The sequence below is a fragment of the Bos taurus genome, chromosome 21, assembly GCF_002263795.3.
Source record: "Bos taurus isolate L1 Dominette 01449 registration number 42190680 breed Hereford chromosome 21, ARS-UCD2.0, whole genome shotgun sequence".
In the NCBI taxonomy this organism is placed as follows: Eukaryota; Metazoa; Chordata; class Mammalia; order Artiodactyla; family Bovidae; genus Bos; species Bos taurus.
The window spans coordinates 29528637-29547333 of NC_037348.1; the positions used below are offsets into that span (position 1 = coordinate 29528637).

Sequence of the window (18697 nt, forward strand, 5' to 3'; positions counted from 1 at the left end):
GACTTGATCATGGTACATCAGCTTTTTAATGTGTTGTTAAATTCTGTTTGCTAGAATTTTGTTGAGGATTTTTACATCTATGTTCATCAGTGATACTGGACTGTAATTTTCTTCTTTTGTGTTGTCTTTGTCTGGTTTTGGTATCGGGGTGATTGTGGCCTCATACAATGAGTTTGGAAATGTTCCTTCCTCTGCAGTTTTCTGGAAGAGTTTCAGAAAAATAGTCATTAGCTCTTCTCTGAATGTTTGACAGAATTTTCCTATCAAGTCATCTTGCCCTGGGCTTTAGTTTTTTGGGGGAAATTTCTGATCACAGTTTCGATTTCAGCATTTGTAATTCACTTCTTCATAATATCTATTTCTTCTTGGTTCAGTCTTGGGAAGTTGAACTTTTCTACGAATCTGTCCGTTTCCTCTATGTTGTCCATTTTATTAGCATGTAGTTGCTCATAATATTTTTTTATGATCCTTTGTGTTTCTATGTTATCTGTTGTAACCTCTTCTTTTCCATTTCTAATTTTATTTTATTTTTCTCCCTTTTCTTCTTGATGGGTCTGGCTAGTGGTTTGTCGATTTTATTTATCTTCTCAAAGAACCAGCTTTTAGTTTTATTAATCTTTGCTATGTTTCCTACATTTATTTGTCATTTATTTCTGCTCTGATCTTTATGATTTCTTTCCCTCTGTTGACTTTGGGTTTTTGTTTTTTTGTTTTTTTTTTTGTTCTTCTTTTTCCAGCTGCTTTTAAGACGTAGAGTTAGGTTGTCTATTTGATGCTTTTCTTGTTTCTTGAGGTAGGACTGTATTGCTAAAAACTTTCCTCTTAGAACTGCTTTTGCTAAATCCCGTCGTGTTTTCATTGTTATTAGTTTCTAGGAATCTTTTGATTTCCCTTCTTCTTTCTTCAGTAACTTCTTTGTTATTTAGTAGTATATTATTTAATCTCCATGAGTTAGTGTTTTTTGCAGATTTTCCCCCCTGCCGTTGATATCTAGTCTCATAGCATTGTTATCAGAAAAAATGCTTGATATGATTTCAATTTTCTTAAATTTACTGAAGCATGATTTGTGGTCCAAGATGCGGTCTATCCTGGAGAATGATCTATGTGCACTTAAGAAGAAAACGTATTCTTCCTTTATTTTGATGGAAAGCCTGAAGATATCGATCAGGTCCATTTGGTCTAATGTTTCATTTAAGGTTTGTGTTTCCTTATTGATTCCCTTTTGATGATTTGTCCATTGGTGTAAGAGGGGATGTTAAAGTCCTCTACTAGTATTGTGTTACTCTCAATTTCCCCTCTTATACCTGTTAGCGTTTGCCTTATGTACTGAGGTGCTCCTATGTTGGGTGCATAAATATTTACAATTGTAATGTCTTCTTGGATTGATCCCTTGATCATTATGTAGTGTCCTTCTTTATCTCACAATATTCTTTATTTTAAAGTCTATTTTGTCTGAAATAACGATTGCCACTCTGGCTTTCTTCTGATTTCCATTCACATGGAATATCTTTTCCCATCCTTTTACTTTCAGTCTGTATGTGTCTCAAGGTCTGAAGTGGGGCTCTTGTAGGCAGTGTATATATATGGGTCTTGCTTTTGTATCCATTCAGTCAGTCTGTGTCTTTTGGCTGGTGCATTTAATCCATTTACATTTAAGGTAATTACTGATATATCTATTCCTATTGTGGAGAAGGAAATGGCAACCCACTCCAGGATTCTTGCCTGGGAAATTCCATGGACAGAGGAGCCTGGCAGACTGTAGTCCATGGGATCACAAAGAGTCAGATGCAACTGAGTGACTAAATAGCATATTCTTATTGGCATTATCCTAATCATTTGGGGTTTGTTTTTGTCATTTTTTCCTTTCTCTTTTGTTTACTGGCTATGTAAGTCCTTTTAGTATTTGTTGTAAGGCTGGTTTGGTGGTGCTAAATTCTCTTAACTTTTGATTGTGAAGCTTTTGATTTATTCATCAATTTTGAATGAGATTTTTGCCAGGTATAGTAATATTAGCTGTAGATTTTTTTTTTTTCAGTACTTTAAATATATCCTGCCATTCCCTTCTGGCCTGCAGAGTTTCTGCTGAAAGAGCCACTGTTAATCCTATGGGTTTTCCCCTGTGTGTTACTTGTTGCCTTTCCCTTGCTGCTTTCAATGTTCTTTCTTTGTGCTTAATCTCTGGTAGCTTGATTAATATGTGTCTTGATGTGCTTCTCTTTGGGATTATCCTATAAGGGACTCTCTGCACTTGTTGGACTTGACTGTTTTCTTTTCCATGTTGGGGAAGTTTTCAACTATAATTTCTTCAAAAATGTTCTCAGTGCCTTTCTTTTCTTCTTCTTATTCTTCTGGGGCCCCTATAACTCAAATGGTGGTGCATTTAATATTGTCCCAAAGGTCTCTGAGGCTCTCCTCAATTCTTTTAATTCTTTTTCCTTTATTCTGCTCTTCAGCAGTTATTCCCACCATTCTATCTTCCAGCTCACTTATTCATTCTTCTGCCTCAGTTATTCTGCTACTGGTTCCTTCTTGAGTATTTTTAATTTCAGTAATTGTGGTATTCATCTATATTTGCTTATTCTTAATTTCTTCTATGTCTTCGGTGATTGTATTAACTGTGTTAATTGTATCTTGGATTTTCTCCATTCTATTTTCAAGTCTTTGGAGCATCTTTACTATCATTATTCTGAATTCTCTTTCAGGCAGACTGCTTATTTCCTCTTCACTGATTTGGCCTTGTGAGTTTCTACCTTGTTCTCATTTGTGCTGTATTTCTCTTTTTTTCCTTTTTTTTTTTTCCTAACTTGCTCCACTTGAGGTCTCCTTTTCTCAGGCTTTAGGGTTGTATTCCTTCTTCCTTTTGGTTTTTGCCCTTTGAGGGAAAAGTTGGTTGAGTAATTTGTGTTGACTTCTTGTTAGGGGTGACTTGTGCCTATGTTCTAGTGGGAGGAGATCAAGTAGATCAGGTAGGTGATTACAGAAATGTTGGGACATATACACACACTTCCACACACATAGTTATAACCAAAGTATTCTAAAGAAGAGTACAGGAGATTGACCTGGTGAGCAGGAGAAACCAAAAGTGATATTGACTAACTAAAAGCCGAGCTAACTAACGCTCAATCTGGAAAACTGGGCCTGAGCAGAGTACCACCTGAGGAATATAGCAAAGAGAGCTCAACAATTTAACTTACTTGGTGAAAGAAGAAAGTATGTAGGAAAAAAAGGGAGAAGAAAAAAAGAGAAAAATAAAAAAAAGAGGAGAGGGAGAGGAAAGAGAAAAGGAAGGGGTGGAAAAGAGGGTTAAAAAGAGAGAGAAGAGAAAAAATAGAAAAGCAAAGATAAATGGTTGTATGTAAGAAAGATTCATATATATTTAGGAATAGCTACAGCCGGTAAAGAATTATAAAGAAAAGCAGTTGAATATATCAAAAAACAAAATCAGAAACATCACCAAAAGAAAAAAAGGTGAAAAAGAAAAAAAAATCTTAAAATGATTTTTTTTTTAATGAGAAAAACAAAGAGGAAAAGAACACCTCTTTCCAGGTGTGGAAAACCACAGCACCACAAAAGGCTAATATGAAGGTAGAAATATGTAGGGGGAATAAACAGTGGATTTATAAGAAAAAAAAAGTTCTCAAGGTCATAGTTCTTGGTTGCGGAGTCTGCTCCCATAGATGGGGTTGGATTAGTGTCCTGTTATATTTTCCTGGTTGGGGGTGCTTGTGCCTGTGTTCTGGTTGATGGAGCTGGATTTCATCTCTCTGAAGGGTGGTGCGGTGTCCAATAGTAGGTTTTGGAGTGTCTATGGGTTCACTATGTCTTTGGGCGGTACTTCTGGCTTTGGCAGTGTTAGATATGTCTATTTCCGCAACCGTGTCAAACTGGCCCTCTCAACATAGCTTCACTGCTGAACTGGAAGATTTTTTTACATATTTGAATTACACATGCTACTGACTGTGTCCCCCTAAAGTTCACATGCTGAAATCCTAACCTCCATAGTGATGGTTATTTGGAGGTGAGCGCCTTAGGTGGTGATTAGGTTATAGAGGGAGCCTCAAGAATGGGATTAGTGCCCTTATAAAAGGAACCCTAGAGAGATCTCCTGTCCCTTTTGCCATGCGAGGACACAGCCTGAAGACACTTGTCTATGAACCAGGAAGCAGGTCCTCACCAGACAGAGTCTGCCAACCCATTGATCTTGAGCCCTTAGTCTCCCAACTTTGAGAAATAAATGTCTGTTGTTTATAAGCCACCTGGTCTATGGCATTCTGTTACAAGAGTCGGAATGGACTAAGACACCATGATTATAAATAATACACTGTAACTGCTAAGTCACTTCAGTCATGTCCGACTCTATACGACCCCATAGATGGCAGCCCACCAGGCTTCCCCATCCCTGGTATTCTCCAGGCAAGAACACTGGAGTGGATTGCCATTTCCTTCTCCAATGCATGAAAGTGAAAAGTGAAAGTGAAGTCTCTCAGTAGTGTCTGACTCTTAGCGATCCATGGACTTCAGCCTGCCAGGTTCCTCCGTCCATGTGATTTTCCAGGCAAGAGTACTGGAGTGGGGTGCCACTGCCTTCTCCAATACACTGTAAACTCAATACCATTATAAACATAATTATTGTTTTTCTATTTAAATCATTAAATACAGGTTCTCATCAACTGCAATTTGCTGTCCCACCTGATTTTAGGGATGGAGCAGATCTGAGTGATACACAGATGCCCATACTTGCACTGACCTTACCATAACTGCAAGTTCCTCATGGAAAGCACTGAATTTTCCAATTGTTTTTTTGTGTGTGTCTAAGCCTAGAGCTCTCAGTAATCATGGAGAATGCTGCAGGGTTCAGTAAATGCTCATGCTGAAAAGCAGAGTGGAAAATCCCAACCTTTTTAAGTCAGTACAGTAATAAAGCAGCTTCCTTCTAGGTTGCCAGTATTTCTGGGCTTACCCACAAGGTCCCATTCTCCATTTGGGATATAGCCGCTGATGTCTGCCTCCTGCATTTGCAGATCCAAGGACCATCCTCCATAAGACCAGGACCCAAACTTCAGTTTGCACTGCTGCACATCAAATGGGAACCAGCGCACATCGATGTAGCAGGAGCTCTTAAAGATGCCTACATGGGCAATAAGACAGACCAAGACCTGTGTTACAGACACACAGCTGTTGGTGGGAATGCAAATTGGTGCAGCCACTATGGAAACAGTACAGAGGCTCCTCAAAAAATTATAAATAGAACTAAATATGATCTTGTAATCCCACTCCTGCATATGCATTCAAAGGAAACAAAATCGGTATCTTAAAGAGCTATCTGGAAAAAAAAAAAAAAAAAAAGCTATCTGCACCCATATTCACTGCAGCATTACTCACAACAGTCAAGACATAAAAACAACTTAAGTGTTTGTTGATGGATAAATAGATAAAATAAAAAATATATATATCTATAATGAAATTTATATGGATTATATGCAATATAATATATTCCTGATGATTATTATTATTCGGCCTTTAAAAAGATTTGCAACAACATGGATGAACCCGGAGGACCTTATGCTAAGTGAAATAAGTCAGACACAGAAAGACACTTCCTGTATAATATCATTTACATGAAGAATTTGAAAAAAATAAATTTGAACTCAGAAACAGAGAGCAGAATAGTGATTGCCAAGGGCTGGAGGGTGGCAGAAATGGGGGAGAAGTTGATCAAAGGGTACAAACTTTCAGTTGTAAGAGGAGGATTCACTGTGAGGATCTAATATATAGTACCATGACTATAGTTAAAATTTCAAGTATGCCTGAAATTAACTATGTGAGGTAGGAGTATGTTAATTAATCTGATCGTTGAAATAAATGGTTTCACAACATGTATGCATGTGTGTGTGTATGCATGTGTAAACATATCATACACACACACACACACTTACATATAAGTGCATTCATGCTAAGTCACTTCAATTGTGTCTAACTCTTTGCGACTCTATAGATTGTAGCCTGCCAGGCTCCTCTGTCCATGGGATTCTGGAGTGGGTTGCCATGCCCTCCTCCAAGGGATCTTCCCAACCCAGGGATCGAACCCATGTATATATATACACATATATATGTGACACAGATATATATATCATATATACACACACATATGTATGTGTATATATGTGTGAATGTATATATGATATATACATTTGTCAACTACACCTCGATAATGCTGGGAAAAAAACGCACAGCAATTCCCTGGTCTTCTATTCTGAGAGATTTCTGTGCAAAAAATTAAATGTTCTGTAAACTTTCTCATGCCAAGCACGTGCATCTCCAAATTCTAAACAGTGAGGGACATGTAAAGAATGTTAAAAAATCCAATACAAGCTGATAAAAATAATGAAGCGCTTAGAAACAGACTCTGAAAGCTGTGTGTGTGTGTGTGTGTGTGTTTGGTGAGGAGTGGAAGGAGCATTTTCTTTATATTAAAAATTGAGGAAATATTTGGTTTATCTAGAAATATATGTGGAAGATAATTTTAACTCACTTGAATTCTAGATTACAAACAGAACAAAAATAACAGGTTTTAGATGAGGAGGTAGTGTTTGGACAAAAATTAGTTTCCATTGAAAAGGACAGGACAAGTTGGCAGGGAGTTTCCCAGCACGTCACTGAGATAAGCCCACTCCAGTGGGCTTTTATGCCCTTTTATGCCCAAGTGCTCCCTGCTGTCCAGAGAAGGACCAGAAGGCAGTGATGGCACAAATAGCTAAGGGTCCCAGTGTTCTCAGGGACAGGGCAGTGCTCTATAAATCTGCTGCTGCTACTGCTAATAGCAGTCACTTCAGTCGTGTCCAACTCTGTGCGACCCCATAGACGGCAGCCCACTAGGCTCCTCTGTCCCTGGGATTCTTCAGGCAAGAATACTGGAGTGGGTTGCCATTTCCTTCTCCAATGCATGAAAGTGAAAAGTGAAAGTGAAGTCGCTCAGTCGTGCCTGACTCTTAGCGACCCCATGGTCTGGAGCCTACCAGGCTCCTCCATCCATGGGATTTTCCAGGCAAGAGTACTGCAGTGGAGTGCCATTGCCTTCTCCGAATTAGAGAAAGGAAATGCCTCAAAACTCAGAGCATAGCTGAAAAAAACAAGTGAATGGAGGAAGGGACTCAGGGACCCCTTCACCCACAACCAAACTGTGAAAGGATAATAGATTTCCTGTGTCCTCAAGTCTCTTTAAACGGGATTTGCAGCATCACATCCAATGTCTGCAGGAATCTGGAAGTCATTACAGACACTGCCCTCATTATTGGGCTAGATCCCCTGAAACCCTCATTGCCAGTAGAAAATGAACTCTGTAGCTGTAATATTCCATTTCTATGAAATGACCAGAAAAAGAGACTCTCTAGAGACAGAAAGCAGGTCAGTGGTTGCCGGCGGCTGGCAGTGAAGGTGGGGATTAACTGCAAACAGGCAAAAGGGATCTTTAGGGGGATGATGGCAAATGTTCTAGAACTAGATTGTAGTCGTGGTCCTAAAACTCTGTCAATTTACTAAATATCATTGAATCATCTACCTAAAATGGGTCAGTTGTATGATATGTAATTTATAATACGTATCAATAATGTAATTTATAATACCTCAATAATGCTGTTAAAAAATAAAACTGTGACGGGAAAAAAAGTCATTTCATAACCAAGTCTATTTCAAAGCTTCCACTTGAAACACCTTTTGCCTGTTCAGTTGCTAGAGCAGAGCAGCTTCCCAGACAGGTCTGTGACCCCAGGTAAAGGCTTGCTGCCCAAACCAGACTGCCCCACACTCTCCAGCCAGGGTAGGGGAGACTCCCACAGTCAAAGCTCAGTGTGCCCTCCTGATGGACTCCAGGGGCCGTGGAGGCTGGGACACAGGCATGGGGCCCAGAGGGGCTGGCGTACAGAGGACTCGTGGGTCAGGAGTGCTGCTCCTGTGGCTGAAAATGACCCCAACCTTCAATACAACCCACAGCCCCATATTCTTCTACATGGATGACTGCTGGAGATCATTTTCCACAATAGCCCTCATGATAAAAGATACAACTTCTAGGTCTGCTGTAAAAGAGTGTACAGTGATGGAAGACCCTCTCCGAGCTCTGTGTTAGGAAGAAGGTTTGCAAGGCCTGAGGGAGGCGAGGAGGGGTTGAGTAAGAAGCAAGGAAGCACAAGCTGTAAGACAGAAAACCTGAAAGTCTGAAGTCCTTCCATCTCCGCAGACAAAGGTGGATGGTGTCTGCTTATGACCGGTTCAGTCCCTCACACGTTTGTTTACCTCCACGTGGGCCAGGCTCCTGGTTGATGAGTGGTGGTTCTAATAGGAATAAACACAGCTCCTTCTTTTGGGGTGCTTATCCTCTGTTAACCCGGAACAGCACAAAACCACCACCCAGTAGGCAAAGCCAGCTCTACTGTGAGCGCTGTGTGTGTGTATATATATGTGTGTGTGTGTGCAATATGTAGAGTGTGTAGTGTGTGGTATGCTTTTGTGTAATGTGTCTATTTGTGTGGTGTGGTGTGTGTATGTATGTGGATGGTGGGTAATGTGTATTCATGTGGGGTGTGTGTGTGTGTTATGCAGTATGTGTGTGTGGTATGTGGGCTGGTAGTGAGGTGGGAGGTGGCTGCAGGCTGCCTGGGAGCAGGAAGTTAAACAAACAGTTGCAGTAGGGGAAATAACTCTGGGAAAGAACATGTGAAAAACCATCCAGAAGGTTTTTTAAAAATCTGTTAGTATCTCAAGGCCATGAAGCCCAAGTCTCCCACCACATGGCTACTCATGAGTGGCCCAGGGCCCTGCGAACTGATAGGAATGATGGGCTGGTGAGAGGAGATTCAATCCAAGGAAGCAGTTATCCATCAGCTGTCTGAGAAGAAGAGACATGCTTTCAGGAAGAAACCATCAGATCTCACCTCTAAGATGTGAGAAACCATCAGATCTCACCAGCAAGATGCGCTGGGCTTTACTGTGCACACTCAAGAAGCCAGCCCAGCAAGGTCAACACCTGGAGGGCAGCACCTGCCCAGGTATCCAGTGCAGTGGGAAGGAAAATTGGGGTTGTGAGGGAAGAAATGGCCAAGGGATTGGCTTGCAGATTGTAAGGAGGATGGAAGTGACCTAACAAAGGAGACTTGTTTCAGTTGTGAAAGAAATTTAGAGAACACAAGACAGACAATAAGGACAGAGGGCATGTGTTGGCAAAGACAGCTTGAGCCATGATCCCAAGACCAAAAAAAAAAAAAAAAAAAAACCCCAGGAAGACAGCATTGCCACATTCAGGGAATATACAGGGGCGTGGAGAAGAAGGCAAAAGCAGCAGGCATGTGTGATAGCTAAGGATGCCCAAAGCACAGAGCTAGCTGCTGCCCCTGGGGGCACCACTGGGCACCCCAACCTCCTTCACACTGTCTAAATGCAGGGGACAAAGGGAGTGGTGCTTACCTGGAGGGAGGTACTGGCAGTGCCCAGAAGAATTCACTAACACATTGGTGTGGAACGTAGCATCAAACCGTTCATCAGCACTAGAAACAAGAGAAGGATCCATGAACCAAGCCGGCCAGGCAGTGGGTTCCCCATGCCCTTGGGGTGGTTGTTCCCATGGTCTGAGAAGTTCTGAGAAAGGCTGTTGCTTTCAGGTGGGGCAGCTGGCAGCAGTGTGAGAGCCCCATGTGGGGCTGACCTGGAAGGTCTTCCCAGAGGACAGGGGGATGGGGCCAATGCCCTCCTCCATTTCACAGGGATGCTGATTTTTTCCATATGCATGTAAAACAAAGCTCTTAGCAAAAATGAAACCTGAAGACAACTTAGGAGGTCATTACAGATGAGACATTTCAATCTATCTACAGGAGACAAGAGTGTAGGGAGGTGGGGGAGCAAAGTGCCTCTCTATCAGCCCAGAAGAGTGGGATTTGGACCCACTGTATTCAAGGCTCTAGTTTCAGCCCCATGAATGGGTCCAAAGCTCAGATGGTGCTTGATAAATCCATCTTGAGTGACTGAGGCTGCAGGTGCCCAGGGGAGCTGGGCAGCCTTTAGGGGTACCAGGCTCCAGGACTGGTGATGACAGGTGGAGAGAACAGAATCAGGTTCAAGTTAAGATAAATGCACCCCAGCCGCACCCCTAACCATGCTCAGAACCTCCTCCAGACAGCAGTGACCAACCTGGTTAAAGAAGGCACACAAAACAGGAAGGAAAAAATAATTAAGACCCAGAGCCCTTAACCAGGTCTTTCACTTTCTGTGTTCTGACACTTTGACATCTGGGGCCTTGCTGACCCTGGAGGGACTGTCCCCATCACCCCACTGCCCCAGATAAGCCAATTCCTGGAGATAGCAAACAACTCAATCAAATGAAAACCAACTAATCCAGAGCCCACACCCCAACTAGCTCCTTTATGGAGCTCTTATCTCCTGGCCACCATCCACCCACCCTAATCATCCCAGGGGTAGACACCAGACAAATAGCAACAAGCCATATGCATCAGAGCCTGCTGAAAGCATTCCAAGTTCTAGCCATGCTTACCTTGCCTCACTGCTTCCCTGTGGAAACCACAATAAAGGCTTTTGAGCACGTCTTCTCCCCAAGCCCTCTGCCTTCTGATTGACTCTGGTGCTTCCCTGTGTGGCCCTGTGTGGCTTCCCTGTGTGGCGAGCAAGCCTCCTGTTTCTAGGGAACTGTGAGTATCTAATAAACTTCCTTCCTTCATTACTTCTGTGTCTGCATCTTACCATACCTGATTAAAACATATCCTTAAAATAACTGCCCTCAGTTCAGTTCAGTTTAGTCGCTCAGTCATGTCCAACTCTTCGCGACCCCATGAATTGCAGCACGCCAGGCCTCCCTGTCCATCACCAACTCCCGGAGTTCACTCAAACTCACGTCCATTGAGTCGGTGATGCCATCCGGCCATCTCATGCTCTGTCGTCCCCTTTTCCTCCCACCGCCAATCGCTCCCAGCATCAGAGTCTTTTGCAATGAGTTAACTCTTCGCATCCTGCCCTATGTGTGAATAAAAACTAAACGGCCTTAAGAAAATGTAGGCAGCCAGTCATGGTACCAGCACCATGAGTTAAATTCCCCTCCTTTTAGCAACTGGAGGACCTCTGCTATGGGCTGCCCATGTCTCCAGAGCCTCTGCAGTCTTTTCTGTCTCCAGCATTCTCTAAAGGGGAAAGTCACCATCACGAGATGTCTGAGGACAGGCTTCATTGTGACACAGTCAAGGATAGAGATAAGAAAGACCCAAGAAGAAACTGACAATGAAAGGAATGAAAAATCCTTTCATTCAAAAATAAATGAAAATCCTTTATTGAAAAGAAAATAAAAAATAAAATCCTTTCAAAAAATAAAAAAAGTAATACCCTCATAAAAATTCAAATGGATATTGCATTTAGAAAAACAGAGGGCAATATGGAAGTTAAATATGATCTATGAAATATATATTTAAAAATGGGTGGGAGGTTTGGCTGGTAAGAATCACTGAGATGAAATAGAAGACAGAAGGGATGAGGGTCTTAAAGTAAAGGCTGAGGAAATTCACTCAACATTAGTGGAGGAAACATCAGGGGAGTGGGAGGGAGAGAAATCACATGGAGAAATTTTAGAGCTGAAGGAAACCCCTAAAGTATGAAGACCAAAAAAAAAAAAAAAAAAAACAACAACGGTGTTTTCAAGAACATTCAGGTGTTTCTTATGTATATTTTCTTGGCCATGGACTTGATCATCAGCTCCAGAAAAATGAGGGTGAACACTAAAGAAGAAGAAACAGACTTTCAGACTAAACTTAAAGATCCAGAAAAGGGATTTTCGGGATGAACTGTGTAGATCAGATACTCTTTGTGACCCCATGAATCGCAGCACGCCAGGCCTCCCTGTCCATCACCAACTCCCGGAGTTCACTGAGACTCACAGCCATCGAGTCAGTGATGCCAACCAGCCATCTCATCCTCTGTCGTCCCCTTCTCCTCCTGCCCCCAATCCCTCCCACCATCAGAGTCTTTTCCAATGAGTCAACTCTTTGCATGAGGTGGCCAAAGTACTGGAGTTTCAGCTTTAGCATCATTCCTTCCAAAGAAATCCCAGGGCTGATCTCCTTCAGAATGGACTGGTTGGATCTCCATGCAGTCCAAGGGACTCTCAAGAGTCTTCTCCAACACCACAGTTCAAAAGCATCAATTCTTCGGCGCTCAGCCTTCTTCACAGTCCAACTCTCACATCCATACATGACCACAGGAAAAACCATAGCCTTGACTAGACGAACCTTTGTTGGCAAAGTAATGTCTCTGCTTTTGAATATGCTATCTAGGTTGGTCATAACTTTCCTTCCAAGGAGTAAGCGTCTTAATTTCATGGTTGCAGTCACCATCTGTAGTGATTTTGGAGCCCAGAAAAATAAAGTCTGACACTGTTTCCACTGTTTCCCCATCTATTTCCCATGACGTGGTGGGACCAGATGCCATGATCTTCGTTTTCTGAATGTTGAGCTTGAAGCCAACTTTTTCACTCTCCACTTTCACTTTCATCAAGAGGCTTTTGAGTTCCTCTTCACTTTCTGCCATAAGGGTCATGTCATCTGCATATCTGAGGTTATTGATATTTCTCCCGGCAATCTTGATTCCAGTTTGTGAACTGTGTAGAGGGTCTAGTAAAAGGGTTGGGGGTCCAAATTACAGCAAGATATGAGGGGTCTCTGAAGAGAGTAAAGTGGATTCAGAGTAATGAACAGAAGAAACAACAAGATGGAAAACACCACAGATTTGATGAAGGACTCATTGTTTTAAAAAATCTTTAGTTAAAAAACAGCACCAGAAACTTCAGGAAAAACTGTACAAGCTAGCTTTGGTTTGAAGATAAAAAATGTGATGCTGCTGAAAGGAAGGAGGAGACCAAGCTATGATAAAATGATAATCCTCCTAGATGAAGGTCACATCCACTCCCTCACTTGTACATACATTCAGGGAGAGAGGAAGAGGAAGGCTCAAGATTTAAATATTCTTTGCTTGACAGCAGCCTGTACCCAGGTGTCCTAATAAGACACCAACAGTGACTGGGTGCCAAATAGCTGAGCACGTGGGCCTTCACAAACTCACCCTGGATTTTACCCTGCTTTTTAGATCAGGGTCTCTGGAACTCCAAGATTCTGTGGAGGTGCTTCAGGTTTCTATAAGTGTTTGATTCCAAGTTTCTTTTCCTTGTGTTTCAAAATACAAATAAATCCAAACACACTCAAACAATTGTTTTCAAAATCTTAACTCTTCAGACACTCAATGTATTCATTAACATGGCCCGTTTGACTACTTTACTGGGGAAAGTTTAGCTTAAGACTCCTCTTGCCATGAATATTGCATGTATTTGGAACTCTTGGAAATGAGTCATCCAGTAAGATTTCAGGTTTGCAGTATTACTCTATCAAAACAATTCACATTTGATCCTACAATTCCAGCATAGAACCTGCATCTGCCTTGACATCTCTTCCCACCTCTGTAGCAACAAAGGCAGAAAGCACAGTGTGATGCTGGCAGAGCTTTGCTTATTTTAAGCTTGGGTGTCATCCTGTCTAATTTTTATAGTTATAATAAAGACTGTGGGCAACTGTTAGTGATTAATTTTGGATGAAAAACATACACACAGCTCCTTCTTCACGGATTTGAATCAATTTAACTGAAGAGACTCTAGAGATCACAGGGCAAGTAGGTAAAAAGATAAAAATCTGTTACGATTAGCAACAGCTTACCTTTGTGACTCAGTGATTTCTGAATATGGTTCAACCAAAATAGAATACTGAGATAAATGGAACTGTACCACTGTCATCATTATCAAAATTCATATTTTAATACTCATTGTGGAAGTTTTAGGTTCTTTCCCACAGGCAAATTGATTTTATATGTAAATTATATAAAAGTAATTCTGGTAATAATTATGTGCCAATACCACTTTATCTGTTTTCACCATTAGGGCTGGAGATAAACTTTGTTTGAAAAGGGGTCCTGTGCTGAAATCTGAGTCTGAAAACAGGAAGGGGATGAAAAGTCCCTCTGAAACACGAGTAACCAAAACTATGTCAAGGACCTGAAAGGCGACACCACCAGGAATGTCCAGGACACGTGGCACCACAGCCTTTGCAGGCAGCAGACTCTGGTCACCCTGGAGGCCGGGGGGGCCCATATAACTCATTTTCTTTCTCTGTGCTGGTGTGCATATGAAACCTTCTGTATTAAAGTTTCAGGAACTGGTCAAACATTTGTATTTTTTCTTGACTACTGGAAAACAGGGTGCACCCTCAGAGCTTTTGACAACCCTGGCACATGGCTCTTCACTCCCCTCAAAAGCTCTTCTCTCTGGCTGCCGTGGTCCCCGTTCAGCTAGTGATGGATAGATGAGCTGGGCACCCCCACCGAGAGGTGCTCATGGAGAGGGAGGGTTATTTAACCCCAATATTGAAGGTGCGGGTCCTACATCATCAGTCAGAGGACTCCTGGAAGGGCTCTAAAGATGCACAGAAGGCTCAAAAGTGGAAAGGTGAGGGTGTTGCCAGCAGAAAGTGCAGTCTGGTCACACGCCTGGAGATAGACTGGACCAAGGGAGGCTTCACGAAGGTAAGGTGTGGTTGGAGCAGGGGTGAGTGAGATGCTGCCCTAGGCAGCAAGGCAAGTACTACAGGGGCTTGAGAGCAAACCATCAGTGGCTGTGCCTGCAGGACCCAAGGGCCCATCCTTACAGGAGGATTTCAAACTGTGCTTCCAGATGTCCAGCAGCACAGGCAGGCAGAGCCCAGGGGGCACAAGTGAACCCTGGTGGTCTGGGCTAAGATGGCTCCCTCCTCCTCATCCCCAGGGTGTAACACAGTGCCAGATCCGGCCCTGGGAAGTGCTCCTGGCACTGGAAGCAGAGCCCTCCAATCCCAGCTCAGTGCAGTCTCTGCTTATCTCACCTGGCAGCACCGACCCCCACCTCTGAGCAAAAACCCAGGGCCAATACACTGCTGCCAAGAGCACACTGCGGGCTCCTGAGGTGAGGACTGTCATGAATAGGGTCTCGGGCACCATCAGAACTGTTTCCCCTGAGGTCACATGGTCCTCAAAAGACAGAAAGAGGGAGAGCAGATAAGACAAAAATGATCTTAATTTTCCTAACACAAAAGAGAAATTATGATTACATGATGAGGATAGAGATGTCAGCAATGCTACAGTGGCAATTACATTGCAATATAAGTGTGAATCAGGGATTCCCTGGTGACTCAGTGGTAAGGAATCTGCCTGCAATGCAGAAGCTGCAAGAGCTGCAGGTGGCGCAGGTTTGATGCCTGGGTGGAGAAGATCCCCTGGAGGAGGATCTGGCAACCTACTCCAGTATTCTAGCCTGGACAGAGGAGCCTAGCAGGCTATGGACAGAGGGGCCTGGCAGGCTACAGTCCACAGGGTCACAAAGCGCCAGACACAACTGAAGTGACTCAGCACACGGCACATACATGTGTATCAAATCAACACCTTGTACACGGTAAACATACAGTAGTTTATATATACCTTAATTATATCTCAATAAAATAATAAAGTTTAAAATATTGTAAGCAAAAAGTATGTGAAGAAAAAAGAGGAAATCCATCTATCTCAAACAACTGTCAATGGAAGGTGTCATTTATCTTAAATCTCTTAATAAAAAATAAAGCGGCCAATTACATGTTAAGACACCACTGATGCCTAGATTTCAGAGGAAAAGTATCTGTAGAGAAAAGATCAATTTTGTTTCAAAAATCACCAGTTAAGTCCTTTATCTGGGTATTTTTATTTTGCTTTATATTTTATTCTGAAGTGTTAGGACAGGTTCAAATTATAGCAATGTGACTTGTCATAGATTGTGACCAAAAAGTCTTGAGCAGAACTGAAATTTCATGGTTGTTTCTACCTTTCAGAGATCCTAGGAGGCAGAGATCTCGGCATTAGCAGGAGGCTTATAGAAGAATTTATCAATATCTTTTCTTTAATCACCAATTTACTGTTACATGGTATATAACATGGATGTAATGATAACAATCAGATGTAACACTGCATAGATTATAACAATGTTACAACAGTGTTATAAATAATATAACATAATAATGGATGCTTGCTCCCTGGAAGAAATGCTATGACAAACCTAGATAACATATTAAAAAGCAGAGATACTACTTTGTGGACAAAGGTCCATATAGTCAAAGCTATGGTTTTTCCAGTAGTCATGTATGCATGTGAGAGTTGGACCATAAAGAAGCCTGAGCACCAAAGAATTGATGCTTTTGAACTGTGGTGCTGGAGAAGACTCTTGAGAGCCTGTTGGACTGCAAGGAGATCAAACCAGTCAATCCTAAAAGAAATCAACCCTGAATATTCATGGGAAGGACTGATGCTGAAACTGAAGCTCCAATACTTTGGCCATCTGATATAAAGAGTCGACTCAATGGAAAAGACCCTGATGCTGGGAAAGATTGAAAGCAGGAGGACAAGGGGATGACAGAGGACTAGATGGTTGGATGGCATCACCAACTCAATGGACATGAGTTTTAGCAAGCTTCAGGAGATGGTGAAGGATGGGGAAGCCTGGCGTGCTGCAGCCCATGGGGTCGCAAAGAGCTGGACACAACTGAGCAACAAATAACAGTGTTATAAATATGGGATAAATGTTACCATGGAATATGTCAAGTTTCTGGGTTCCCAATTTTGTTTCTTGATTAACAAAGGACTATTTCTGATCCAGGACAACATCATTTTAATCACCACAACAGTATGGAAACATTGGTATTTGGCAGGCTAAGTCCTCCAACTTTGTCCTTTGTTTAAAAATTATCTTACCTATCCCTTGGCCCTTTATTCATGTCCAATTCCATGAAGACTGAGTGGAGACTTCAGTTGGAATCATTTAAGATTTACAGACTAGTTTGGGAGATTTTGACATCTTTATGGTATTGAGTTTTCCCAGAAATAAATATATAACTCATCGTTTATTTTGGTCTTAGATTTTTCAGTTGACATTTTTTAATACCTGCAGATATTAGAAATAAGGTTTAATTACATTTTCTAAATGTTGCAAGAGTAAAGATATACATTCATATTTTCATACTTGTATCCAAAATATTTTGTCTAGACAGTCTCTAAGAGTTCTTCATGTAAAAAAGTCATAGAGTCTGAATGATGATAATCTAGTTTGTTGTTGTTTAGTCGCTAAGTCTTGTCTGACTCTCCGCGACCCTATGGACTGTAGCCCACCAGACTCTTCTGTCCATGGGATTTCCCAGGCAAGAATACTGGAGTGGGTTGCCATTCCCTTCTCCGGGGGATCTTCCCAACCCAGGAATTGAACTTGTGTCTCCTGCATTGCAGGTGAATTTTTATCACTGAAACATATTCCTTTCTAATTCTCAATGTTTTGTTCTTTTACTTTTCTTATTTAAATTCATACCATTATTAAGATATTTTTAAGTGATCTTTATTCTGCCTGCTTGCTGCTAAGTTGCTTCAGTCGTGTCCGACTCTGTGCGACCCCATAGACGGCAGCCCACTGGGCTCCCCCGTCCCTGGGATTCTCCAGGCAAGAACACTGGAGTGGGTTGCCATTTCCTTCTCCAATGCATGAAAGTGAAAAGTGAAAGCGAAGTCGCTCAGTCGTGTCTGACTCTTAGTGACCCCATGGACTGCAGCCTACCAGGCTCCTCCGTCCATGGGATTTTCCAGGCAAGAGTACTGGAGTGGGTTGCCATTGCCTTCTCCGGATCTTTATTCTAGACCAGCCAAAACTATGAAGACAGTAAAGTTCAATGGCTTCCAGGAGTTGGAGGGAGAAAGGGATGAACAGGAAGAGCACAGAAGATTTTTAAGGCAGTGAAACTATTCTGTATGCTACTATAAATGCTGGATACATGTCATTATACCTTTGTCCACACCCATACAATGTACAACATAAAGAGTGAGCCCTAGGGTAAACCATGTACTTTGGGTGTATATTGCTGATCCTGTTCACACTGTCCACATTGTTCGCTGAACCCAGGGTAGGTGAGGCACAAGCTAAGAGGCTGGAAGACGACTTGAGGATCTGTAGGAAATGCAGACACATTTATTTTCTTCTGGCAACAGCCACAGCATAACCTAATACAACACCACCTCTCTCCTGGCTGACACAGCAGCCATAACAGTATTCTCTCCTAGTTGACACAGCAGCCATGGCAGTAGACACACTATATTCTCTCCTCTTGTGGCTGACCCAACAGACAGCCAGGACGCAGCAGTAATGCTGCCACTTTCCAGGTGGAGTTCACATATCCCTACAGCACAAAGGAGCTCGTGACCAAGCAAGTACCTGCTTGTGATGGGCATGTGCACTGGTGTAAGTGACCTCAGCTGATACACAGTCATTATTTACAAGATGTGGGGCCAGAGAGCCTGAACATGCCATCTTGGCTAATTTGCTCTGTCCCCACAGGGTGATAATTATTTGTCAGTGTTGGCTCATCAACTGCAACAAATAAACATTGTTGTTCAGTCACTAAGTCACGCCTGACTCTTTGCAATCCCATGGACTGCAGCACACCAGGCTTCCCTGTCCTTCAGTATCTTTTGGATTTGCCCAAACTCATGCTCATTAAGTCAGTGATGTCATTCAACCATCTCATCCTGTTGCCCGCTTCTTCTCTTGCCCTCAATCTTTCCCAGAATC

At 42.3% G+C, this 18697-nt stretch overlaps 1 protein-coding gene across 1 annotated transcript in view; it reads right to left on the minus strand.

Annotated features, from left to right (window-relative positions):
* Positions 1-18697, minus strand: part of CHRNA7 (cholinergic receptor, nicotinic, alpha 7) — a 135526-nt gene that overhangs the window by 13429 nt on the left and 103400 nt on the right. Inside the window, 2 exon segments of the mRNA NM_174515.2 lie at positions 4961-5128; positions 9457-9536. Coding sequence (NP_776940.1) covers positions 4961-5128; positions 9457-9536 — 248 coding nt within the window.